At 34.1% G+C, this 27,843-nt stretch overlaps 2 protein-coding genes across 7 annotated transcripts in view; both read left to right on the top strand.

Annotated features, from left to right (window-relative positions):
* Nucleotides 1-630: 630 nt before the first annotated feature.
* Nucleotides 631-20,416, top strand: LOC127866889 (protein PERCC1-like). Of its 4 annotated transcripts, XM_052407726.1 has the most exons (3): nucleotides 10,091-10,341; nucleotides 15,993-16,115; nucleotides 18,119-20,416. In XM_052407726.1, the coding sequence occupies exon 3, from the start codon at nucleotides 18,170-18,172 to the stop codon at nucleotides 19,169-19,171; it is 1,002 nt and encodes a 333-aa protein (XP_052263686.1). In that variant the 5' UTR covers nucleotides 10,091-10,341; nucleotides 15,993-16,115; nucleotides 18,119-18,169; the 3' UTR covers nucleotides 19,172-20,416. The 4 variants fall into 4 exon arrangements, with proteins under 4 accessions (XP_052263685.1, XP_052263687.1, XP_052263686.1 ...); XM_052407725.1 differs by lacking the exons at nucleotides 10,091-10,341; nucleotides 15,993-16,115 and adding an exon at nucleotides 631-789; XM_052407727.1 differs by lacking the exons at nucleotides 10,091-10,341; nucleotides 15,993-16,115 and adding an exon at nucleotides 1,366-1,513.
* Nucleotides 20,417-26,684: 6,268 nt separating this feature from the next.
* LOC127866890 (serine/threonine-protein kinase SMG1-like) overlaps nucleotides 26,685-27,843 on the top strand; it is a 156,080-nt gene continuing 154,921 nt past the window's right edge. For all 3 annotated transcript variants that reach the window (XR_008043150.1, XR_008043151.1, XM_052407729.1), the window contains exon 1: nucleotides 26,685-27,203. Coding sequence is in view for 1 of the 3 variants with exons in the window: in XM_052407729.1 (XP_052263689.1) it covers nucleotides 26,795-27,203 (409 nt within the window). In the remaining 2 variants the exon portion in view is untranslated. The remainder of the gene's footprint in view (nucleotides 27,204-27,843) is intronic.

Below are 27,843 nucleotides of genomic sequence, written 5' to 3' on the forward strand. Positions count from 1 at the left end.
TTAGCAAGTAATTTATTATTTTTTAACAGTACCATTTCTAAAACCGAAAGTAGGATTTCTAGACGTATACGTCCATTTCGACAAACGCGATTATTTTTAAGTTTTAAAGCGCAAAAAACACGGATTTCTATCTTGTAACCACGTGGTATATTCTAATTGGCATACATTAAATATGTTTCATATTTATACTTTAATTTACTATGCCAAATAAGTTGTGTGACTTAAAACCCCCTTTTCACAGAGCATGGCTCAATTATAAAAAATGTTATTTTTTATGCCATAATGGTATGAATGTATATAGGTGAGACTCAAATAAAATAAAATATACGTTACATCAATGTCACCTTAACTTTTTAACATGAAAACATATCATCAAGCAAACGAACAAAAACCACATATAAACCTACCCATAAAAAAAAAAAAACAATAAATTAAAGGCCGACATATCAACTCATTCTTGTGGGAAAATATTAAATCACAGCATATTAATTTACTAATAAATGTTCACCTATTTAAAATATGACTGATGTGGTAAATCCTTTGAGATAAGGCACGGCGGACTGAAGTTGGCTGCACAAGCGCCATGTTTCCCGTGCAACCTGTCTGCCATGATGGAATGCCTGAGACTGGCCATACGCACTCAGAGGAGCGCAGTCTAGCGGCGCAGTGAATATAGAGTGGTGTACAAGACGGCAGACAAATATTGCAAAATATACTTACTATATACACGATTGATTTAAGTGTATGTGCTGTGTTTTCTATGTGTGTGGTTGGGATGTTGAACGCAGGGTAAGAATTGGGGTTCTTTTTGTAGTTTGTGTGTGTGTGTGTTTCTTTCTTCTTTTTTACTGCGTGGGGGAGGGAATTATTATACCTTCTTTTTAATTTTAAATATGTTTTTGAAGGGAAAGTAAAACATTCATGTCCGTCACAAACATGGACTTTAACATCCAAGAATCACGATGTTTGTAAGAACGGCAAATTTCTGCATATTTGCAGCAATGTTTTAAGAATACCTGAGTAGTCGAAATCAACGAAGGAATTTACTCAACAAGATTAAATATATAATAATCAACAGCCTCATTCAAAGGATGCGTGCAGTACCCATGAGTCAGATCGAAGATGACATCGCGATATTTGCCTTAATGGGGATGACAAACACATTTTCCATCTATCCTGCGATGTCTAATTCAGAATCTAACAAAGTGTCCACGGCGTTTGCAGATATTCGGACAGGTGATTGACAGTTACGGATACCTACCAACACAATATTGGTGTATCTTCTTATTAGTTTTGATAGGAAAATATCGACCGCTATTCTTCGAGTGTCAACGAAAATGATAAAAATCACTGGATTAGTTCAATTTAGTAGATAAAGCAAGTGTCAAGATCAATGTTATCATTTCTTTTAATTCGCTGGACCATTCACATTCAATATTTTGACTACGACATTTTAGAGGAATTCATACATTAATTTATGTTGAAACAAGCCAATTGTTGAAGTTTGTGTCAGGTAAAATTACCAAAGATAATTAATTGTAAAATTAATATTTTTTACTCTAGTCGTAAAATAGTATTTATTTATTCAAATTATAATGTTTTATTAATTTTATTCATTTATTTAATTTAATATTTAATATAACCATTACCTATATGACAATGACATGTTATTGCATTTTTAAGATTATGTGTTAATTTATAATGAGATTTTTTAATATGTGTACTTGTAGTTACAGAGAGATTATATCCAAAAGTAATACAGTTAAAGAAACAAATATATATAGCATGAATTATGTTATGACATGCGTCTAAGTTGATTGGTGCATTAAAGATGCCAAACGTCTTGTAAACATGATGTCAATAATAAGAACAATCGGGAAGAACTTATTTTCGAACAAAACTTATGTTTTAAAGAAAGCGGAACAATAATTTCAATGCCAATTTTTATTATTGAAAATATATTTTATTATTTAAAATATCTCAAAATATTTTATTATCTTTGAGATTTAAAAAATATTGAGTTACAATACTTCTCTTAAATTAATTTGGATTGTATCATCTTAATGTTCAAAGACATAAAATTGTAAAGGGCGAAGATAATAACAATAGAATAAAAGGTACTCTAATTTTCATTTCATGAAATAATTTATTTTTTTACTTATTTACTTATGTATTATATCACCAGATAAACCTATTTTGCATAGTTCATATAATTCAAACAAAGATAAAGGTCAAACTGAAAAAAGGTTAAGTTTGTATATTCAACGAGAGAATTCAATAAATGTATACATGTATTTGTTATCATTAAAATATGTAAGCCAATGGAATGTAAGTGTTATTTAGTTGCCTTTGATTGGAAATAAACTTATGATATATTAAATGTTTTATGGGCACGTTTTTTGGAGTGGGCGGGAATATTTATATGTATAATTCAAAAAGTGAGGCATGGTTAACACGCGTTCTTATTATGGATGTCCGAACTTTAGGGAAGTTTCAACCGACTTTTACCTATTTTTGTGTGGAAAACTGGTCACTTGCATAAAATAATACACTAGCCGACTATATAAGGTTTGGTAAAACAGTTAACATGTTTGAATTTATCAATATTTACAAGCGATTGCAACAACACACATAATCATTGCGGATAGGTGATGTTTTGGTGTTTGATTTCAAATCTAATTTTGCTGTGACTATGAGATGCCTCGAAAGAAAAACAAAACATGTCGAACATTCGTTTGTACAATATACATCGAGAAACCCTATGTTAAAAGGATCTTTTCACGTTTTGGTAAATTGACAAAATAAAAAAAAATGTTTCAGATTCGGAAGTTTTCGTCGTAGTTATGATATTTGTGAGGAAACAGTAATACTGGACATTTACCATGCACTAAAATACCCATTATATGCATCTTTTGACGATTTAAAAATCTGAAAATTATAAAGCGTTGCAACGCGAAACGATTTAATAAATTAGAGAGTTTTTTTGTTGTCGTGCAATTGTGCGACACTACGAGGATTGCTTATATAAAGTATAAAATACAACAATCATTATCTGAGCACGGATGGTCGAGTGGTCTAAGCGATAGACATTTTCTCCAAGGGTCAGTGGTTCGAGCCCACTTGAGGGTTACTTTTTTTTCTTTCTTGAATTCATTCTTTTTTTACTAGAGCTTTTTAGATCCAATGTTTACATCTATCAATATAAAGCATGAAAAACTTCAATACATGCCAAAATCTCTGAAAAGGCACCTTTAATGGAATTACCAACATTATTACCATTTGTTCATCGGTGGTTCTATACCAAAAGCTCCTATGTATCAACAATAAAATTTGAATCGATCAAATTTTAATATAATGTGGCATGAAGGTAAGTAATGTGAACGACGGAACAAGTCGAACCTCACAGCGGAGGTTGACAGCGCTATGAAATGCCTAAAATATGCATTCATGACTAAACAAATATAAGTAGTTGTTGTTTTTTTGCATTATTGGTTTATTGTTCTTATGTTTGTAATACATGCAAATATTGGTACGTTTATTTCGTCGATATTAAATGAAATATATTTCAAATGTTTAGTCATTAAAACGCATTCCTGTTTTATGCGTTATTTATCGAGTTGTTCATATGTTCTTTGGTGGTCAGTTATTTAATGAAAGCCATTTCCCAGTAAAAATAATTAATATTTAAAAATGACATCAGTTATCAGTTGAATAACATTTTGTGTGGGGCGAATGGATACATAATTTTCAATATTGTAAATATAAGTACGAAAGACCACAGTGTTAAATATTTACTCGATGTCCCCCAGACTCTCCACCGATTTCGATTTCAAATACTATGCTATTAATAATTACCAATTTGAAAGCTGTAAAACATAACCCATGTATCTACTATCATAATGATTATTACCAAATATGTATTGTATCAATGATTTAAATAGTTTTATATTGATACTCACCAAATCTTAATTATATGAAATATATACGATGATATTAAAAATTACGAAATATGTACTTTGACCGATTCAGCTACTATGATATTATTTACAACCAACCCTGTATTATATGACCAATTTAGATGCTATGATAATAATAATCACTTAAGCTGTATTATATGGCCCATTTAGCTACTTAGAAATAAATAATTACATAATTTGTACTATATGATCCATTAAACTAATATGATAATAAAAATTCAAACTTGTATGAGAACGATTTAGATACTAGGATATTGATAATAAGGATTCTATAACATGAATAATAATAGAGTAAGACAGGTAATGAAAGTAGTGTTTCGTCTCCACTGTGTAGTAACATACGTATAGAAAATAAGTGCAATTACAGCCTATTCTTTTTCTGAATTATTTGATAGTCATACTGGTGTGTAAAAACGTGAACCTTTATCACCATTATTATTTATATTGTTAGTTCATTGAAATTGTTCTCGAACGGCAAGTTTTTAAAACTCAAAATTGAAATAACCGTCTAGAGATATGTTTTCTCTATATAAACTCTTTCTAAAAATTCCATGCAGTATTTCCGATAAAATACGTCTTTTTGATGCTATAACTTTTTTTTTAAATATTGACCTATGGTACGGAGATTTGGGGATTCCATTCCAGTCCCGACATGGAGAAAGTCCGTTTAAAAATCTTAAAATATACACTGTCTATTCAACCACAAACTACGTCCGCGAAAGTGTATGGCGAGAGGGGTCGTTTTCCTTTTGAGTGTGTGAAAAAGATGCGTATTATTAAATTTTGGTTCAAAACAAAGCGAATTCCAGATTCCTTACACAATAAATATTTACTATAATTATATGACATTAGTTCACATATTCCTAACTGTGGTATTAAACTCAAGATATTGCTCCAGGAATAAGGGTGGTAGTTTGAGTATTATAAATCTAAGACAGCCACTAGTGATGTTAATTATATCTTTCAACGTATACATAATATCAGTTTACAATATGGTAAATGCTTGTGGTAGGATTTGCTAGACTAGACTTCGCTGTTCTGCACACGCACTGTCATTGAAGAAGGTAGATATACAAATATTCCAAGAAGCAAACAAGTATGTAACATGTGTAATATTGGTGTAATTGAGCATAAATACCATTTTTAACTTGTCCATTACATAGAGATTTAAGAAAATTGTTGTAACCTAAATATTTTCTACGCTGGCCTTCTATTAAAACAAATAAGCAACTGATGTCTACTTCGAAAAGGAAGACGTTAATTAAACTGACTTAATTTACCAAAATGGCCTTCGATCTATGCTCTTGTAACAATTAATATTAATTAAGTATATATGTATATTGTTGTTGTTGTTTTTTCATTTATTTCATAGTTTAAAAAATTGTACAACATGGTACATAAAGTATATATTACACATACAATATGTTTTGTCTGCTTATGGCATAAGAAATAGCAAACCAATCAATTAAAAAAGCATCATAGTTGATAAATCAAGCAAACAAAGATACAGGTTTATAAAATTCAATAAATTATATAATTTAATCTAAAAATTTGAGACAGTAAAGTAATAATACTATTATTGGTAAATGAATGTTATATATGTGGTCCTTAATAAATTTAATGTAGTTGACCTAGAAACAACAACTAATTTAAACTAGAAAAAAAACCTCAAATAGTAGCAAGCAGATGGGTTTTGACGGTGTACTTTAAAATGGGGAGGTTTTTAGCCTGTCTTATATGATGTGGCATTTCATTCCAGAGAGAAGAACCTTGATATGAAAATGACCGTTTACCAAAACCTATTAAACCTTTGGCAAACAAAATTTCCAGTGTCTGTGAATGAGTCACTAGAAGCACCAACTGACACTCTTAACCTAGTGGGATAGTTATGAACTGCACTAAGTGGAATAAAATGCTCATTTAGGTAACCTGGTGATCTACCACTGTAGATTTTGAACACATGGCACAACATGATTTGATCAACTCTTTAAGAGATTGGTTTCCAGTTTAGCTTGACAAAATGACTTTGATCTATATGAGCCCTTGCTTCAAGATCCAACACAAACCTGATCATTCTGTTCTGGGTGACCTGTAATTTATTCCTAAGTTTCCTGGTGTGTTGTGGTATTTCCGAAACTAATGTCACCACAATTGATCTAGGTTGTGATGTCTACGAGTTGGCTACTCTTTGCGTATGTTATTGTGGTCAACATTCACACAACCATTAAGCATTATTTCACACCCATTATATATACATATACCATACTGTTCATCACCATGTTGAATAAGCATTGCCACTATCTTATTTTTGTTGTTTGTCTATGTACTAATGTATTTGAAATAAAATTGACTTTACTTCACTTGAATAACGAAATCTGTATTTCATGAACGATTCCAAGGCAGGTTGTGAATTTGGTCTGTGAGATGGTCAGAACGAAGAATGTATGCACAGTTTTTTTTATGTATTTGGGGATCGGGTTTTAAGTGTTTTCAGCAACGCGTATCAAAATAAATGTTTCGTATTTACGAGTTCAGAATAAAAATAGCTTTCTAACAAAATTTCAGAACGTTGACTATAAGTTTGAACTTATTTTAATTAAATGTTCACGAGATGCTTTAATACACATTTGCAAAATTATTCTTAAAGTGGAACATAAGAACGATGCATTTGATCAGTGAATTCAATTTTTTGTAATAAATCTGATTACAAAATAATAATTTATAAAGTAAAAAATATTTAACTTGATGGTATGCTTATTTACATGTAACTGTTTAAATGATCACTTGCACATAAAACAAGTTCTTCAAAATATATTTCGATGACTTTGAACTGTTATTCAAATGAAATTTGCAATTCATTTTTCTAAACTTACAATGAAATAAAATACAGTAGTATATGCAACTTCTGATCCTCAGATATTGCAGAATTATTTGAATCAACCTATTTATCAACTAATAATATATGACGCGATATGAATTTGTCGAAGCAGTTCAAAGGGAAAATTATGTACATGTATATTTGAGAGACATCGTCCAGGGTAATCTGTGTTAGAGCTCCTATCAATGATAACCGCATGACTGCAACACTTTCATTCTTGATAACGTGCGATAATAACATGATAATCACACTGGAAATAATGCACCTATTGATACAATTCTTTGACAAGAATAACGGTCATTTATTCAGCTGTATCTTATTTCTTTGATAAAAAGAGAAAAATTTAATATACTAGTATTATAATGTGTTATTTTAGGTAATGTCTTAAAACAATATTTTAATACAATACATTCTAGTAATAATTATTTACTATTTCGCCGCTTGATTGCTTTAGTGCTCTAACTACCATTTTCATTTTTTTGGAGAAAACGCGTGTAAAGGTTTAACCTTTATTTTCTCACTTATTTATGCACGTATGTGGACAAAAATATACCGGAGTGGTTATCAGCAAACGGAGAATATGAATATAATAAAATATTTATTTTAGTAAATTATATGTTAATGTTAATTGCGATTTTATGTATGGAGATAAATTCTCGCAATTGATAGGCTAATCTGTGCGTGAATTTTACTTTGCTCTAAGTCCCGGAGATGGTGCAGTACAGCATTCACCCGTTTGTAAAAATGTGGGAGATAGAGCAAAATGGAATCGAAAAATAGGGAGATAGGGAGCAAAATGGAATAGAAAAACTTCTTCTGTGACGACTGAATCTTGAATCCGATTACGTCATATTAAAGATCTCGTCCTCACGAACACATCGATAAAAAACAACTCATTTTTGAAAAAAAATGCAGATCGAGCACTAAATAGCAATAAAGCGATGATATTAGTATAACAACATTTTTAATTCATAAAAATAAATCACAATAAAAGGACATCAGTTAATATAACACTAATTTTGAGTATGTTTGTTGTCAAAAATGATCATACAATTAGTTGTCCATTGTTTATGTTGAAATGACATTGGACACTTTAGTATCAACAAAAACAGTCCCCAGTGTCTTTATGCGAGTTTTTCAGTTTATGTTGTTTTCTCGCGATCACGTTCTTTATGTTACCGAGATGTTGATTAAGAACAGTTACAATTGAACTTAAAAGCAATCATCGAGTGCGTGTTTTTCCCCTAAGGATTCAGGCTAATTAAAAAGAGAAAACAAAAGATATAGTGAGTACAAGCATTCTTTATTATTTATATCATAATGCAAACATTTAAAACCAAAATTTTAAAATTGTCTTGTTGTTTGGAACTTTTTTTAAATCAAATACAGGAAAATGATAAATAAATGCAAAACAAATTGCTGGAATATGTTTTTATTTGTGTGCTGTTGTTTTTAATATCAAAACATATATAACGTTAGCAGGCTATCATTGCATATCAATCGACCTATGGCAATGGCAACATATTTTTTAACTTATTTTACCAATTAGTTCCTCCAGATTGCACATTCCAAAAATAAAAACATACACACAGGCAGCAATGTTTAAGGCAACAATGTTTTTCTCGGATGGGATCGTATTGCGGCTTCTGACCTGCAACGATCTAATGACTTAAACAACGTGTAGACTGTTGTCAATGATATTGTTTTGAGGCATGTTTATGTGTGAGGGACACGAATATCTAACGGATTGTTTAATAATCGTTTTGTCTCCTTGATTGAAGTTATTAACTTTGCACCACAGACGGATTTTTTTTTGATTTAATTTTAATATCTTAACCAAAACATTCGTGGCAGACATTATACCTCCAGTATGCACACTTTTAGAGTAATACTCGAACACCTTTCCAGAAAAATATGATAAGAAGAAAACTGGTGCTTCATGGGGCATCAGCAAGACATAACCTCTTACCATCTCAAGTCCTTCATTTAAAGCTCATGACCAATGACACGTAAAAAAGACACAACACAATTCAAATCAACTGGCATAAACAATTATTTGTTTTAAATTAAATTACCATGCAATAATTCAGTACTTGGATGCAGACCAGAGGAATTGACAATCAAAACGACGGCATGAAACCAAAATATTAACTCATCAGTTGTTATTTAAACAAGACTTAGAGATATAGCATCATATCGTTCGAATACGTCAACACATGTCAACTTTATTATTATAATACGAAAAATAACATAGAATGCCGTCAGAGGGGGTTATGACGTGATAATCAAGATGGCGAAGTCCATGCCGAGACTGTTATTTTTCGCCGTTTTATACCCTTTATTACTTTTGTTTATTTTTAAAAATAACGCTCACTTTCCAGCCATATCAGTAAAAAGGTGATTAGCGTTTATTTTGTATTAAAATTCGCTTTATATCTCGACTTTACTCCACGTAAATTCTCTTAGTGGAGCCCTAATTAAGTCATCCCGCCAAGAAATTTCTCAGCAAGTAAAGTCGAGATATAGAGCGAATATTACTATTAAATAAACGCCATTAACTTTCTTGCTGATATGGCTGGAAAGTGAGCGGAATTAAAAACATAAATACAAGAAATACAGGGTATAAAACGGTGAAAAACACCTGCATCGGCATGGACGTCGTCATCTTGACAATCACGTGATTACCCCCTCTGGTCGTGTCAATGTAAACATGTTTTAACCTTCGATCTATTTTATTTTGCGAAGTAAAAAACTTGATATTGATGAGTAGTTTATAGACAACTTGTTTTTTACATACAAAACAACACATACAGGGATCTCTTGCAACTGTCTTTAAAAGGAGTAAATGAGCGTGGCTGCACCTACCTGTTGGACCCGTTTAGGCATATATTCTATGGTTAAATTTAAATTGATTTAAATAAAAACCTAATTTAAACGCGATTATTCATTATGCAATATGCATTATAAGTTTCCATTAAGGCTAATCGCCAAAGCAAACTGGTCAATATACTAAGATTATGCTGTCAGTTCTTATCAGAAGTTTGTCTTTCGTAATGGAAAGGGCTTGTACTGGGCTTATTTCTTCAGCGATGTGTTTACATTATGCGATACTGGAGGGAAAGACTATTGAATATTCATGTTAAAATACGATTATCAAATCTCGATTCTGATTGGCTGAAATGTTAGTTGTATCACCTCCCAAATGGAGGTGAGAAAATGACAAACTTTTGATAAATGCTTTAGAGAGATAACGGGTAGGAAATTAAATAGTGTAGTATTTGTTGACGGGCATTACTCAATGTTGTGCCGTGAGTTAAACAGAACGAAAGAAACCTAGTTTAATATAATGAAACTTGCATGAAATCGGGATTAAGGCTTCTATGAATAAAACTGGTTAATTGTTAACGTTTGTTTCAAGGGTGAAGGACAAACAAAAATGTGTACTATAGTTAAATAAACGGACTTTCGGAAAATCGCTTTGATGTGGTAAGATTGTATTTATTTTCGATTTAATAACAAAACATTTTTCGTAAATAAATACTGCCAGTACTAGTAGAAGTTGAGTAAAATGAGCAAGTACTACGGCAGTAGTAGCAACAACATCATTGTTGTACTTGTTGTTGTAGTTGTTGAAGTAGTAGTAAAAATTATAGTAAAAGTAGTAGTAGTAGTAGTAGTAGTAGTAGTAGTAGTAGTAGTAGTAGTAGTAGTAGTAGTAGTAGTAGTAGTAGTAGTAGTAGTAGTAGTAGTAGTAGTAGTAGAAGTAGTAGTAGTAGTAGTAGTAGTAGTAGTAGTAGTAGTAGTAGTAGTAGAAGTAGTAGTAGTAGTAGTAGTAGTAGTAGTAGTAGTAGTAGTAGTAGTAGCAGCAGCAGCAGCAGTAGCAGCAGCAGCAGTAGTAGTAGAAGTAGTAGGAGGAGTAGTAGTAATCGTAGTAGTAGTAGTAGTAGTATTAGTAGTAGTAGTAGTAGTAGTAGAAGTAGTAGTAGTAGTTGTAGTATTAGTTGTAGTAGTAGTAGTAGTAGTAGTAGTAGTAGTAGAAGTAATAGTAGTAGCAGTAGCAGTAGTAGTAGAAGTAGTAGTAGTAGTAGTAGTAGTAGTAGTAGTAGTAGAAGTAGTAGTAGTAGTAGTAGTAGTAGTAGTAGTAGTAGTAGTAGTAGTAGTAGTAGTAGTAGTAGAAGTAGTGGTAGAAGTAGTAGTAGAAGTAGTAGTAGTAGTGGTAGAAGTAGTAGTAGAATAGTAGTAGAAGTAGTAGTAGTAGTAGTAGTAGTAGGAGTAGTAGAAGTAGTAGAAGTAGTAGTAGTAGTAGTAGTAGTAGTAGTAGTAGTAGTAGTAGTAGTAGTAGTAGTAGTAGTAGTAGTAGAGTAGTAGTAGTAGAAGTAGTAGAAGTAGTAGTAGTATTAGTAGTAGTTGTAGTAGTAGTAGTAGTAGTAGTAGTAGTAGTAGTAGTAGTAGTAGTAGTAGTAGTAGCAGTAGTAGAAGTAGTAGTAGTAGTAGTAGTAGTAGTAGTAGTAGTAGTAGTAGTAGTAGTAGTAGCAGTAGTAGTAGTAGCAGTAGTAGTAGTAGTAGTAGTAGTAGTAGTAGTAGTAGTAGTAGCAAAAGTAGAAATCGAAGTAGTAGTGCATGTAATTGACGTCGTCGTAGGAGTAGTAGTAGTAGAAGTAGTTGTGGTAGTATTAGTATTAGTATTATTATTAGTAATTATTAGTAGTAGAAATAGTAGTAGTAGTAGTAGTAGTAGTAGTAGTAGTAGTAGTAGTAGTAGTAGTAGTAGTAGTAGTAGTAGTAGAAGTGGTAGTAGTAGCAGTAGAAGTAGTCGTAGTGTTGCTGAAAGTAGATGCTATTGTTCTTGTTGTTATGCTAGTAGTAGTACTAACAGCTGTAGTGCCTGTAATTGTAGTGTAATATTACTTTTAAATTGATTTGCTTAAACCATTTCCGGGTGATTGTAAAAGCTGTCGCAAATCATTCTCCAAAACGGGAGTTTCATTTAATTTTACTTTCATTTCCTGATAACATATATTCAATTTCGAAAGTGGGATTACATGAGGCTTAATTAGCTGTAGACTGATGAATACATGTTCTTATAGGCTTTTTTTCTTAATGATTTTAATGTTATCGAAAAGTAACATGAATCATTTTTATTTAAAAGTTCGTGTAATATATATATAACTTTTAAATAGTGAAGCCACGTAATTGACCCCAAAGAAATATAGATAAAACCTCTCCCATTAAAATATATACATTGTAACATTAATTGTCTACGCGAGGCGTAAAAAGTGTTTTGTTTCTACCTTCCCGACAGAACCTATTTTTGTATGTTTAGTTTTCGATAATGTTTGCGATGTTTTATTTTAATATCAAAATTTAAAATGTTATCGCAAAATGAATTTAATGAAAGATATTTTGTTATTAGATTCAGAAGATTTCTGTATGCGAACACTATTATCCTATTTTTGGTGATTTGAGTGGAAAACAAAAATTAAGCTCTTTTGGGGGACCTACCGGCAATCTTATTCTTATAATTCTTATCAAAATAAGTCAGCATCTTTATGCCTGTATTAAAAAAAACTGGACTTTGTATATATTGAGTTTTATCATGTATCATGTATCGTACATGTGGTCTCTAATCAATTACGAACACTTGTTAAATGCACTTCACGCTATTGCACAGTCGACATTGCGCTGCAATACGGTAGGGCGGTTTTAGTTATCGCGTCAAACTTTATATCCGTACTTCACATTCGATTCATCATCTTTGATTTTCTGCTTTTTACGTTTCAAGTTCCTTAAACGTTCAAGGGCCGTATTGCATTTATATATTTACACATGCTTGCTTTTCGAAGTGCTTCTATAGCATTTTTCAAGTGACGCTTGGTATACTACAAACAGAGTTGTGTTGTTTTATGTGAAATGTCCGGTCTTTCGGGAGGGTCTGTATTAAATTAGGTAGGCGCAAATATTAACTGTCAACGCATTTATCGAAATATCAGCTGTGTAAACGCGATAAACGGTCATACAGAGCTAGTTTTCTATCAATCGTTTAACAAATTCATTTCCTTTCACAATACTATCTCACCTATAATACAGCGGCCGTATATATTTGTTATGTTAACCACATATTTGGACATGTTGGTCATATTCGTGAGTTGGCAGATATTTTATTAGAACTCTGTGGGTTCGGCGAGGGATTATGGCCGAGAGATTGAACGTATTATCGTGTCAGATATATGTTTACGTTGGAAATCTGTAATACGGCGTGAGTTGAGACCGCAGCTTTATTGAGAATAAAGCCGGATTTGGTGTTGGAGAACATGTCCAAGTTGTACTTTGCTGTTGTTTTGCTTGTTTTAATCATTATTTAATTCCGATGTTCATAGAACTTTGCAATGCAGAACACAGTGTCACAACTGAAACTATGATTTTTTCTTGTAAATGGCTCCATCGGTTCGCTCAATGTAATAATAACATATGTTCAAATAATATTTGTGTAAAGCTTTGCAGTTAAACAAGTGCAATCCCTAACTGGTGACAGATGCCAGCTGTTGCTCTTTAAGTTAGTGCGACATCCAAACAGGATGGATTTTGTAAACTACAGTTGAACCACGCTCTGGGAGAATAGGGTTTGATGCATGTTCCTAAATTGTCTTGTGAAGTCCGCATGGGTCCGCAGGGACGGCCCTTTCTGCTTACATAGTATTTTTTATTTAAAAGTAGTCTCTTTTAAACGAAAATATAGTTAAGGCGGAAAGTCTCGTCCATGATTGGCCCTCACAGGTGGAAAGTCTCGTCCATGATTGGCCCTCACAGGCGGAAAGTCTCGTCCATGATTGGCCCTCACAGGCGGAAAGTCTCGTCCATGATTGGCCCTCACAGGTGGAAAGTCTCGTCCATGATTGGCCCTCACAGGTGTATGTGGGATGATACTTCATCCACATGCATTTAGTCGGTTTTTCCACAGAGCGGGTCTCTTTTTTTGATTTGGGAAAATACTGCGTCAATATGTCTCTAAACATCGGCTAGAGACCTCTTTTTTAGCAAGTATTAACTGAATAATTTGGATTTTGACAAATACCTAGTTCAGCATTTTATAAAACATAAGTTTGTATAATTGTTTATACTTTATATCTAAATAAATAGTATAGCCCTATCGGCTATTACAACAATATAACAATATAATTATATATATTTTCTTAAAACCGAATACATAATATGAACCCATGTCTTACCATTTTAATTCAATATTTGAAAAGGCTGATTTCGTTCATACATGCTATTTCATTTGCATACTTAAAAAGTTATTATTCAAATAAGATTAAGTGCACAATAATTGCGTTCAGCTAAATAGTCGGCGATCTTCTGACTTAAACTATTTATCGGTATACTTCGTTTTTTCTGTATGAAATTATTTATTGCTTCTTAAACAGACAACTAAATTCTCAAGTTTTATTTTTTTACTTTTACTGTTAATTTATATGTTTACAAATATATTTTAATTATTTGCAGATAAACATTTAATCACTAAATGTCTTTTTTGCGGGAACTGTTATCAATTATGCTATTTCCCTACAATAATGAACACTTGAACAAAAACAACCTGGATCCCAATATTGATACGGATCCGCAAACAAATTCAATCATGTGTATATTGGTTAATTTCAATATTAAATTAACGTTCAACTGACAATTAATCTATTTTAACACGGACATTCGGTCAAACCATTTGTGATCTCATGCATTCGATGGTGCATGTTATAAATGTAATCCGACATATGGCTTGTTTTCAACAAAGTCACTTCTCTACAATTGATGGCGTTGTTCGTGCGTGCTGCAAAAAAAACATATGTCGAACAATCTCACATGTCACATTACCTCCTATCGCTAAGGCATGCATGGTATTTGTTATACGGAGACATTTTTATTTACATTGTATATTTGAGTGTGTCCTAATAATGTTAATATTGTTTAATATATATTTAAGACTGTTTTCCGTTTTAAATGCATAATAAAAGTATGTTTTTATTTGCCATAGTGTATGCCAAAAGCCCATTCATGAAATATTACATCCCTCGCCCCCCCCCCCCCCCCCTTTGATACATTTAAGTGAAACAGTTCAGATATGTCTTCAGTATATATGCTTATTGCAAACCCAAACGTATCATTCTGTTTTAAATATGTGATATGCAAAAGAGTTGTGTACATAAAAATTGATTAGTAACACATTTTAAAATTACAAACCATACAAACCAAAACATTTGCAATTTCTTTCATTTTATGCTCAGTTTTAACCCTTTCTCACTTTTGAACGAACTAAGTCAATATACGCTTTACAGAAAAGTAATGACCAAATTAAAGTTAAATCTCAACTTTCTGAATGGACGTATGATGCAGTTGAACAATACTTGAGCAGTTTAATTAATGGTTTAATATGCACGAGAGCAACATTTTGGAAGCTTTATTACTGCTACTACTGTGCCAACAAAACAACTATGACATTCGTCGCCTGTTTCTTTTCTGACGAGTTTTTACCTTATTGGCTCGACAAATTGGTTTGCCGTTAAAACAGTAAAAATGCAGCTTAGTTACACATATTTACTCTACTTTTTTTCTCTTGCCAATTCGTATTGTACGCGGATACGGTAGTGAGCCAAATTTGACTCATTGCCTTTACTTTTCGGCCCAAATATCATCGCCGATTGGTGCCATTCGCTTAGTTAGCTATCTGCAAATGCGTTGATCCGTTTGCGTTCCTTGTGTCTGCAAACGAGCACAGAATGCGCTGCCATTTTAATTATTTGTCGATTCAGAATTCAGCCCATTCATATAAGTACAAGCACATATTGTCGAATTCAAACAAATGAACCGCGCTCTTGGAAAACGAATCTTCATGGGGCGTGATCTGTGAATAAGGGTTTTAATGCATATGCGTAAATTGTCTACCCAGATTCGCCTGTGCAGTCCGCACAAGCTAATCAGGGACGACACTTTCCGCCTAAATTGGATTTTTGCTGAGAAGAGACTTCATTTAAACGAAAAATGTAATAAAAGCGGAAAGTGTCGTCCTTGATATCCTGTGCGGATTGCACAGGCTAATCTGGGACGACACTTTACGCACATGCATTATGCCCATTTTTTTTCAGAACACGACTCGAATGAACCGCGCTCTTGGAAAACGCATCTTTATGCATGTGTGTTAAGTGTATTCCCAGATGAGCCTGTTCCGTCCGCACAGGATATCAAGGACGACACTTTCCGCCCGTGCAGTAAGCCCCTTTTTCCTTAGCGCGGCTCAAATATATTGAAAAGGTAAATGGTATCACCATGTCGCGGATAATATGTCAGCGTGACAAAAGTGGTTTATCATTGATCGCCGTTGGAAACGCAGGTGTTAGGCAGGTGTCATCTACGCTGCATGGAAACATTCGTGTTCTTCGCTTGATATTAGATAAAGAACCAGCTCGCAAAATAATCGTATGTTTGACATGTTAGACGATGTTCATACGTACTGGCCATAGTTGATGCATTAAGTCTTATGTTTTCCATATGCTCTAGACAGTTTCGACAGACTGCATAATTTATTTAAGAGTTCAAATTTCATTGAACAAAACGCAATATCAAGATACTATTATATTATTAATATGGCAGCTGTTATTATCAAAAAGTTATCTTTTAAGCAAAGTTGATAGCGTTTTTTTTTATTAAACTTGGACACATGTGTTTAAAAAAAACTTTAAATATTAGTAGGAGAGGAACGGACAAAATTCTGCGTCGGCTGTTGTATTTATTTATTTGTTAATGCCTATTTATTCATTTATTAATTTATTATTAATTAATTAATTTTATTTATTTATCCATTCATTCATTCGTCATTATAGTACCGGTAATTAATGCATTCATTCATTTAGAATATTTGTTCATTTACTTATAGTCTGAGATACAAGTAGATTTTTTTCGTTAGCAGATGACAGCTAGCAATGCCAACAGTCGGTAGATAGGCAGCTTTAAATAGCCGCAAAACATTTTCGACAGCTGCCAATCTAATATCGTTCAAATGATACGTTAATAACAGGAACAATTATGAGACGACATGGTCTTGTTCCACATACAATTTCAATCAACCGCCCTTAATTGGATTACAACTTCATTACGCAAATTCAATAACAACTCACCGCGGTCCATTATTAATTCCGCGGCTCTGTTAATTGCGGGAGATTTGCAAGCGAAGCTCTGTTTCTAGGCATATTGCCCGGACAGGGCAAAATACGGATGCTCTGGAAACGGCAATGTAAACAAACCCCTCCGGCACAAACAGTTTGGACGAAGTTTTAATTAAAATTCACCAACTCAATACTCGGATTTGTAGAAATGCAATAGTAGATTAAACAAATTGAATTAAATCGGGGTAGCACGAGTTTCAAAATCTGCTTATTTCATTGTAAATTTCATTTGGTTGTTCGACGGTGACAAATCTTACGTGAATACGTTTTATCGGCATAGGGTCTTTTTATCTCGCATGTTGTGAAAATTTTGATAAATGTGCGTTGAAAGATTTCAGTAAATCTTCCCCCATCTCGATAGGGATTTCTACACGTTGTCAATGAAAATAATCGGTAATCCTAAAAAGCTTAAAAGCATTCAAGTGTCATAGAATAAATCACAGCCTGACATATATACAATGAAACTTTTATCGGCTTTTACTTTTTAAATGGAGGTTTATCTCAAAAATAGAGAGCATCTCTCCACACGGGTAAGCCATGTTCCACTTCCGACACAAAACGGTATAGACCGGAGGTTAGCAACTGAGGGTGTATGGTCAACAACAAGCTCGTATTATTGGAGTATTTGTTGTCTTTTAGCGATAGATTGTTTTAAATAATGGCTCACAAGGCGCCATTTTAATGCCTGGCTTCCTTCATGAAATCCGGTTCATGCACTTTCGGACGTGTGGGATTTTCAGCATGGGGGCTGAGTAAATTTGTTTGTTATTTTGTCTGAATATTTTTTGTGAAGTTCCTGATTGTTGAACGACATTCCCAGTTAATGACTGCTTCTATATCTGAACAAATATAGAATGTTGGAACCAATAGTAAATCGTTTGCTTTTATCAAATTTAATTCAGATGCATAGATAAATATATATCTTTCTGATTTTCGTTATGGATTTATATTGTTGTTTCGTGTTTTTGTCAATATTTCATAAATTAGAAAATAAGGATCAATATGTATACATGTACTTATAATAATTATAAATATGTTGTTTATTTTAGTTGATGCCCTGACCTCTCCAAATACTTCCGGTTACACAGTTCGGCGGACAGATGCTTGAGGTGGCCGGGTACGGACCTCTCCCGCACCGGTTCCCCGCCATGCACGACAGGAACGCCATGGTGCTGGGACAACAAGACCGGATGACGCCGAGCGGGACTCTAACCCCGCTACATCCGGTTCCTCCCCGTGAATTACAACATACTTCCGTGATTAAGAAGCTAGATCATTCAGTAGATTCCATCATCCCAGTCAACAGGAGCGATGGAAGTTCCCACGTATCAGCCTGCGTGGACTCTACACCTAGACCCATGTATGAGACGCGAGTAAGCGATGCGTTCATGGAGGACGATTTCAGTGACCACGACTCTCATTATTCTGAAGATTTCATGGAGGACGATGATGATATGGAAGTTGAAGAAGTGGCGCCTACCCCTGACATTACTAAACAGCTTCTTAACTTTGCCACTATGGTAAGTACGGATATTCAGAAATTCTTTGGAAGAAAGAAAGGCGAAGAAGATTCCTGTGATATTTACGAAGACAAGTGGGGCTCCACGAAGTCGGGCAGGGAGTTGTACTATGCTGATCTCATGAAAATTGTTCACGGGGAAGATAAGGTCGGGAAAAGCAATGGTTCGTCACTTCTTGATATTTCAAATTCGGTTAGTGAGAAAAATGACAATAGGGATAGCTTTTCCGGAAAACCGGACAAGAAAATTGGAATTGGTCCGCTTAATGATTTGTTTGAATACGGCCTGAGGCATTTTCTTACAGACAAAAAGTTGAAGCAATCTAAAGAAATAAAGAAGTTAAAAATAGATCCTAAGAAATTTGAAAATGTTGCTCCCATGAACACTAGAAAACTCCCAACCTCGTTTTGGAAAGAGCCCGGCACAGATTCGCGCGCGTTTGTTCAAAATGGCGGAAACTCGACTGTTTTGCAGACGAACAATCCACCGGATTTTAGTGACTTGTTGGAGAGTTGGAGGCTGGATAAATTTAACGGAGATATCTCTTCGAGTGAAGTCAGTATGTCCCCAGAATCGGTATGAAATAATGAGTAAAGTCACCACATTGGCTGTGGTTATATGTCACTTTCATTTATAAAAAAAGGTTATTTCTAGGTATATACTAATTGCTATTTAGATTATTGCTGTGTTCATTCAGTTATTTTCTTGAAAAGTTAATGGAGACTAGAATTGGTATTACATTATTTCAACATGATTATTTAAGATCCGATCTTTGTTTTGTTTATGTTTTGTCATTTCATCTATAAGACTGTAACTATATATTTTTTCATCATAGTTGATTACAAGTGCTATACGAGACTTTAATGCCTGTATAAATGTGAACAATGTAAATAGTCTATTTCACGTGTAATTTGTTGTTGTTGTTAACCTTAACTTGTATTTGTAGCACGTGTACAAATGTATAATTATCTGTTATTATGTGAAAATAGGAATGTGAGTCCGTTCCTGTAAAGTCGGGACTGCGCTGGAAAACAGATCTGAGTTTAATCAGCTTTTATTTCGCTAGGTTTTATTGTTATGTATCTAATTAAAAAATAATGTTATGTAAATGTATTTTTGTATTGAAAATGGAATGAATTTCCAATCTGATGTTGTAAAAAGAAATCCCTGAATTAGTTGGTGTTAAATACATTTTAGATATGTGGACATAATCATTTATTCTATGTTATTGTTTATTAATACATTTTAGCCGTGCTTTGTGAAAAGGGGGCTTAATGAATGTGCGTAAAGAGTCGTCCCAGATTAGCCTGTGAAGTCCGAACAGGCTAATCAAGGACGACACTTTCCGCTTTTAAGATATATTTTATTACAAGAAAGTATACTCATCATGCTTTATACGTAATGAATAAATATAATAAATATCTATATCAATATAAAAGTAGTAAATATGAAAAAAATGAGAAAAAAAATTCCAATACAAAATATAACCAATGCGTACATGTTTCTTTAGCATTATTGTATTCTTTATAAAAAATCATGTTTTATACACATTTTGTCAGAGGATATTTAAAATATTTTTCTTTAAACTACAATGCAATCAGATGAGTAGATTGTTGGCATTAAATTGTTTTCTTAAAACAAAAAACGGCAAAAAACTGGCGGATATTCATGTTATGATTAGTGCGTTGTTGTATTTCGACGTTTTGGATATGTCTGTTCTGTGTACATACAATATTTGGGTCGGTTAACAGGGTAAAATTGTACTGTATCTGTTATTTGCGATTATTTTGTTATGTATAGAATGACAAATAAATTCGCATATGCTTATTGTACGTGTTAGAACATAGTGTTGAGATTGTCGTCGTGCTCATGTATTTTTTATATGAGGTTTCATATTCCCTTACGACTAAGGTCTGTTAATTGTTATTTATAAAAGCAGCAGGATCCAAATATACATACATGCATATAAATGAACACATTAAACCATTTAAAAGGCACCTGTAAGGAGCATGCGAAATACGGACCATCGGTCTAGCACCAAAAAATATTAAGACCTATTTTGTCTATTTCGGACACGCCTCAAGTACAAAACAAGGAAGTGTGACAGATTATGCCTGTGTACACCTGGTCCGTATACACATCTCATTTTTAAAACTAAATTCATATCTAGAACCTATTCTTGAAAATGTTATGCTACAAAACTGTTTATAAAACTCTCATTTTGAATCTAGGGATGAAATTGTCATCATAAAGAAAAACGCCCATGAACGGATAAATGGCATACACAGACCAGTATATTTGCCAACACACGAGACGAATAGTATGTGCCAGTTTTGTCAAAGACTTTTTTATTCGTTAGTTGGTGACATGGATCTTAATGTATCATATGACTGTGAATGATGAGAAGAACCCAAACACTAAACACCTACGGCTACAACCATACAGAAATATAAACCAATTTTTGCCTAGTGGACTTTCCCATCCTTCTAAATTGGATCAATTTATTTCCAAAATTAGGGATGTATAGTTTTTTTTCTCTATATTTATAATATTTCTTACAGAAATTCCTTTAAGCGAACGGCGCAGAACCTGATGAGACGTCTCATCTGGGTCTATGCTGTTTGCCAAGGATTTTTTTCTAGACGCTAGGCATAAATGGGTTAATTAATCAAATTAAAGTAGTGTATAGCATATATACTTGTTAGTGTGTGTGCATTTGTTTCTAACTGCGTCGTAAATTAGGCATTAGCAAAAAAGTAATATAGCATGCATTAAACCAGGTTTATGACAAATTAAATTAAATTTTGTAACTTTATTTGCGGCATACATATAACAATCTTAAACCGGTGGCTGAAAAGGGAATAAATAAAGAAAAACACCTTTATCACATAACACATACCGGTAATAAACATGAATATAAAGATATAATAATAATAATAATAATAATAATAATAATAATAATAATACTGATACAATTAACAGTAATAACAACCATCATACTAGTAGTGGCATTATTATGCAGTATTGGGACGATACTGAATGTCAAACATTAGAACTAAATAATCAAATTATTAAATTATTAATAGCGTTTTGGGAACAATCCGTTCGTTTCTAGAAGCCATGCTATCCATGATTTAGCAGTTGCGCACTGTTTTCGTATCCCAGATTGCACGGGTTTGATCATCCGCTAAGAGCCTTTTACTTTAACGGCTTGCACAAAATGTTAATTAAATTGAGGAGAAGTGTACTGTTTTAAGTATTTCAGTATTTCATATTGATCTATGTTGCCCGCAAAATGTGAAATCTATAGTGTAATAGGACTTATGATATTCTGTAAAAGATTAATTCTGGGCTCATAAAATATATATTCATATTGAAATGCATACAGAATTGCACCCAACAACTGTTACAGTGGTTTTAAAACGGGCTGGACAAAACGTAAACACGCCGTTGAGAACTACACTTTGCAAATATCTCAAGATATTGGAAGAAATTTGCATAAATCTTTAGTGCAAAAAAAAAACAGTTGTTCTTGCAGTTTGTGCCTATATCTTAAGATTTAAGAATAAACCATTAAATACGGCTGAAATCGGTGCCAAAATTTCACGTTGCTTGCAGCATAACCGTGTACATAAATGCGGTATACATCAACATTTTGGCCAAGAACACAGGCTTATTAAATAAAGTAATTATTATCTATTTCATACTGCCATAAGCAGAACACAAAACTTTCTTTTATGCCCAACTTGAAATTCTTAAGAATTAGTTTTTAAGTTATTTGAAAAAGCTGCAATTACTGGTGTGTTTACATCCATTAACGTTTAATTGTGAACCCCACAAAGTCACGTGATATTGCGCCCTGATTTATGTCATGCATTTGTGAACATAATTCATAAAAGTAAAATCTTAAAAAACTTAAATGTAAATGGTCGAAAATTAGAACTCTCTATACCGGTCTAACACAAACGGGACCCGTACTCTCTTGATGACCGTTTTTCAAGGCAACTCCTTAGCCTTAAACTGGAGTTAATGCATGTGAGCAAAGTTTTGTCCCAGATAAGCCTGTGGAATTTGCACAGGCTAATCGGGGACGACACTTTCCGCTTTTATGGAATTTTTAATTTAAAGGAAGTTTACCGAAAATCCGGTTTCGGCGGAAAGTGTCGTCCCTGAATAGCCTTAGCCGACTGCACAGGCTAATCTAGGACGCCACTTTGCTCAAATGATAACGTCCAGTTTTTCCAGGACGCGGATCATATCATTGTCGTCATATCGCCCACCAGCCATGAGTTCCCGTCTCCCAGACGGTGGTTTATCTTTGTAAACATACAATGTCATTAACATACCTACGGTCCTAAAAACAAAGGGATTTTCTACCGCGGTTACCCGCGACGTTCGGCGTTTGATCTGAGGAGGATTTTACTTTGAAACAGTGTCCCTGATGCCATTTGCATTCTTGTATTGACGTGTCTCAAAAGATGTTGATGTTAATTGATCCTCGTTCTGTGAAAACTGTGCCTCGTGCATGTGCGTAATTTGCCATCCCAGATTACCCTTTGAGGTCCGCACGGGCTAATCCGGTATCACATTGTCCGCTTTTATGTTATTTTCGTTTAAATGAAGCCTCGTCAAACGAATATCAAGTTTAGGTGAATATATCAGTCCGCACAGGCTAATCTGGGACGACACTTTGCACAAATTGCGTTCAAAAGCAAAAGTATTTGTTATGTTCAGTCATAGACTAGTATTTATAAAATCACTTTCACACATTAACAATTAATCGATACATTGCGTAAGTCGATATTACAAATATACACCCAGGTTTTGCAACTGTCGTCTGTCACTATATATATATATATGATACAAACTGCTCGACAAAGGCGGGGCTAGCATGTGCATCATCAGGAGTTTATGGACCATATGTCTACAACATCAAATCGATATTGCTCGCTTGTATTTCTAACATGTTATTGTGTGTTTTATAGTATTGCTACATTGCCATGAAATATGGTAATATGGGACGCTTAGTTTTGTAACAGCAAACGAATATCCTTACAAAATCGTTAAACCACCCCATTAAAGGGGCCTTTTCACAGATTTTAGCATGTTTTGAAGTTTGTCATTAAATGCTTTATATTGATAAATGTAAACATAAAATTTTAAAACCTCCAGTAAAAAATCAAGAATAAAATTTAAAAAAGGAAAAAAAAGTAGCCCGCAGCAGGGATCGGACCAGTGACCCCCGGCATTCTGAAGTAAAATCGCATTAGCCAACTGAGCTATCCGGCCAAGCATACATAAGATGCGTATTTTATACGCTATATAAGCAATCTTCGTAGTTTCACAAATTTAAACGACAATAACAAAACTCTCCAAATTATTCAATCGTTTCGCGTTGCAACGCTTTATAATTTTTAGGATTATAAATCGTCAAAAGATGCATATAATGGCTATATTAGACCATGGCAAATGTTCAGTAATACTGTTTCCTCACAAATATCATAACTAAACCGAAAATTTGCGAATCTGAAACAATTTTTTTCAATTTTGTCAATTTACCAAACCGTGAAAAGACCCCTTTAAAAACACAAAAAACACCAGATCATTATTTTTGCTAAATATAGCAAATAAAGTGTTAATTTATATTGCAAAACTATTTGTTTCGTCGCGTTACCTTAGAGAATATTGTTATGATAACATTTGTTTATTTTTCAATGAGCAGCGATTTGTAGATTCGTATAAAATAAACCATGAGGGCGTTAAACCGATTTAATAATTAAATAACATTGTATAACCATGCATCAGAACGTAAATGCGTTGTTTATTGACGGATAAACAACGAAAATGCGAAAATGTTTTTATTATAACATTATTTGATTTATATTTGTTCAATTAGAACTAAATTTCGCTCTGCAGTGCTCACGCGCAGACCTTCTTTCCTTCTTAAGTCATGAAAGGGTATATAAACCATCACGGCATCGTTTTGTTTCATCGTAAATAAGCAATGATTAATGATCCTCGCTCTGGGAAAACTTGGTTTGATGCAAGGGTGTAAAGTGTCGTCCCAGATAATCATGTGCCGCCCACAAAGGCTCGTCGGGAAAGACAATTTCTGCTGTTATGGTATTTTTCGTATTAAGGAAAGCTCTTCTTAGCGAAAATCCAGTTAAGGCGGAAAGAATCGTCCCTTATTATCCACGGCACACTGCGCTCATACAGTAAGACCCGGTCCCTTATTATCCACGGCACACTGCGCTCATACAGTAAGCCCCGGTCCCTTATTATCCACGGCACACTGCGCTCATACAGTAAGCCCCGGTCCCTTATTATCCACGGCACACTGCGCTCATACAGCAAGCCCCGGTCCCTTATTATCCACGGCACACTGCGCTCATACAGTAAGCCCCGGTCCCTTATTATCCACGGCACACTGCGCTCATACAGTAAGCCCCGGTCCCTTATTATCCACGGCACACTGCGCTCATACAGTAAGCCCCGGTCCCTTATTATCCACGGCACACTGCGCTCATACAGTAAGCCCCGGTCCCTTATTATCCACGGCACACTGCGCTCATACAGTAAGCCCCGGTCCCTTATTATCCACGGCACACTGCGCTCATACAGTAAGCCCCGTTTTCCCAGAGCGAGGATCATTTGTTATGTTGATGCCTGCAGATTATTCTACTGGTTTAAAATTCATGCGTATCAAAACCGTAACTCGCCGTTTACTTACATATAAACAACATATAAACAACTATAACAGAACATCATGTCTTTTTTAATATAATCGGTTCTTTCGGTCAATGCTATATATCAAAGACATTTTTCTTTAAAAATTATTTACGGTAGATGTTTACTATATTCAAATGTCCAAATTTCATAACTCCGAGCTCTAAGAGTAACATGCGCTATAAGTAGCAAAACATATTCAATTGAAATTTAATGTTCATGTAAACAATCAAACGATTGTATGTTTCACATGAAAACGGCGCAAAAATACGTTCGATTTGGTTTTGGGGGGAAACCGGCCTTATTGTATGTGTCTAAATATATCCGGGATATCCGGGACGACACTCTGCTTTTATAAAATTTTGTGTTTCAAAAAGTATTATCAGGGTATCTAAGCTAAAATCTTCTATGCACAGAAAATAACTTTACATATAAATAATTATTATTTGTTCAGATTATTAAGATAAGATCATTGTTGTTTTTTCATTACAGTTGCTCAATGGTCATTCATTTTTAACACATGAGACTACCTTTCTTATGAACATCTCTATTCTCGATTCCTTTACCTTATGCACGGCGCATGACAGGAAGGCAGTCTGTACCGCTAGATTCAACTAGCCACTTATCACATAAGGTCGTGGCTCGCGGTAGAGACTCGAGCCTTTGACCTCACGTACCGTGAGGTACAAACACGATTATATAAAACCACTGCGGCCAGTTATGAAACATGAATATTGTGAACATACTTAAAAACTATGGGATTCATTTGTAGCTATTGTACTGCATTTTATCGCGCTTCGAAAAGTCTCAATGATGTTGCTTTGCTTTTTTAAATATTAAACCATAGAGAAATTAACTTGAAATTAGATTGAAGTTTTGAATTAATATTCTATATTTATAAATTGTTTTAAATTGAATTGCGAATCAATCTGGCCTAGCTGTGTTATTCGGGATACCTTTAAAACGATTTATTCCCTCATCACTTACCCAATCTCACCCCACCTGATTGGCAAACATTTCAAGCAACACCGCTGTGGCACCGGTTGGAATATGTTTAAATAATGTTGTTTCTGTTTTCGTTTGTATTGTCTATATGTAAAATATGCTTTTTGGGTATTGGCAAGGGTTATTCTCCTGGTTGTGTCCATGTGGTTTTAATATTTCTTTATTGAATAATTAAGTTTTTCAGTTCATTTAAAATCCCCAAAAGAGGAATAGCTATAGATCTAGACTACTCACCAGATGTTTTGGGTCATTTAGCATGAAACAAATATTCATTCACCTTAACGCTAGAAGATAAATACTTACTGGTTTGTAACCGCGTCTCTTTATTTTCATTATTTTAACTTCGGCCCGTATATTTAGAGTCCGAAGTTATCCGAAAAAACAATTCGTTACAAAAATGGAAAAATGGCGATATCTAATTAGAAACCCGTGAATTAGATAGAAATGAAACGTTAACAAAAAGTTGTAGGAATGAATGAGGACTCAGATGGCGTAAGAGATAAATCCGTTGAGATAAAAAATGACGGTCAATCGAAAGGCGAAGAGAATGGGGGTGGCAAACCCACCCCAAACCTGACTGAAAACGCAAGTAGGAATTCGAAACTGGTAGAAAATGGGCCTACGAAATTGTCTTCTGCTTACGAATCGAAAGCTGCAGACAAAACAAAGTCTGATAGATACGGGTCTTATGATAAGCGCTATGATTACAGAGACAGAGGTTATAAGAATGCTAATGGTATGAAGGGTGGGCCTAGTGGGCGCGGACGAAGGGAAGATGATCGACGTTCCAGTCCCAGCAAACCCTATCGGGGTAGGCAAGAGTTGAAAAGTTCTTATAGGAGAGATGACAGGCGAGAATCTGACAGCAAAAGACCTTATGGTAAACTAAACTTTGCTTCTGTTTGTTGTTGCATACATCTTTTTAAGTATCATTAAAGTACCTCTACCATACATGCCATAATTTTTTAGGTCCAAAGCGGGACATTCCATAAAAAATTGTCGGGACATTTGACCAAAAAGCAGGACACCTAAAACGATCTATTTTTCCACCTTTACTATAGTGAGTATAGTACTAACAAAAACCCTTGATACTTTTATTCAAGACGTAAAACATCTGATATGAAGCATGAAATCTAAAACATAACAATAACAGCTTTATTAAATAAGACAATAGTAAACAACGAAGATAATATTCATCTTTTTAAGAGTACAAAATGTAGAACATTACGACAACAATACTCATTATATTAATTTCAATGGCAAACATTAACGCAGGGGAGGCTATCCAGTTGACTGAAAGTATGGGTTACAGTACACTATCTACCGAACAGTTACATCAGTTACACACGGAATGCGCGGCCGTACACATTTCCGAGGTAGGGTTTTGGTGGAAGCAAACCGTCTTTGTGTTCATTTTAACTCGCAACAACGCCTCAATCGTTTTATGGCCCTGATTTTCTCTTTCTTCTTTCTGGATTTTTTTTTATTGCGCTGAAACAGCGTTCTGGATCGGCGTTTGA

Source organism: Dreissena polymorpha, chromosome 2 (assembly GCF_020536995.1).
Source record: "Dreissena polymorpha isolate Duluth1 chromosome 2, UMN_Dpol_1.0, whole genome shotgun sequence".
In the NCBI taxonomy this organism is placed as follows: domain Eukaryota; kingdom Metazoa; phylum Mollusca; class Bivalvia; order Myida; family Dreissenidae; genus Dreissena; species Dreissena polymorpha.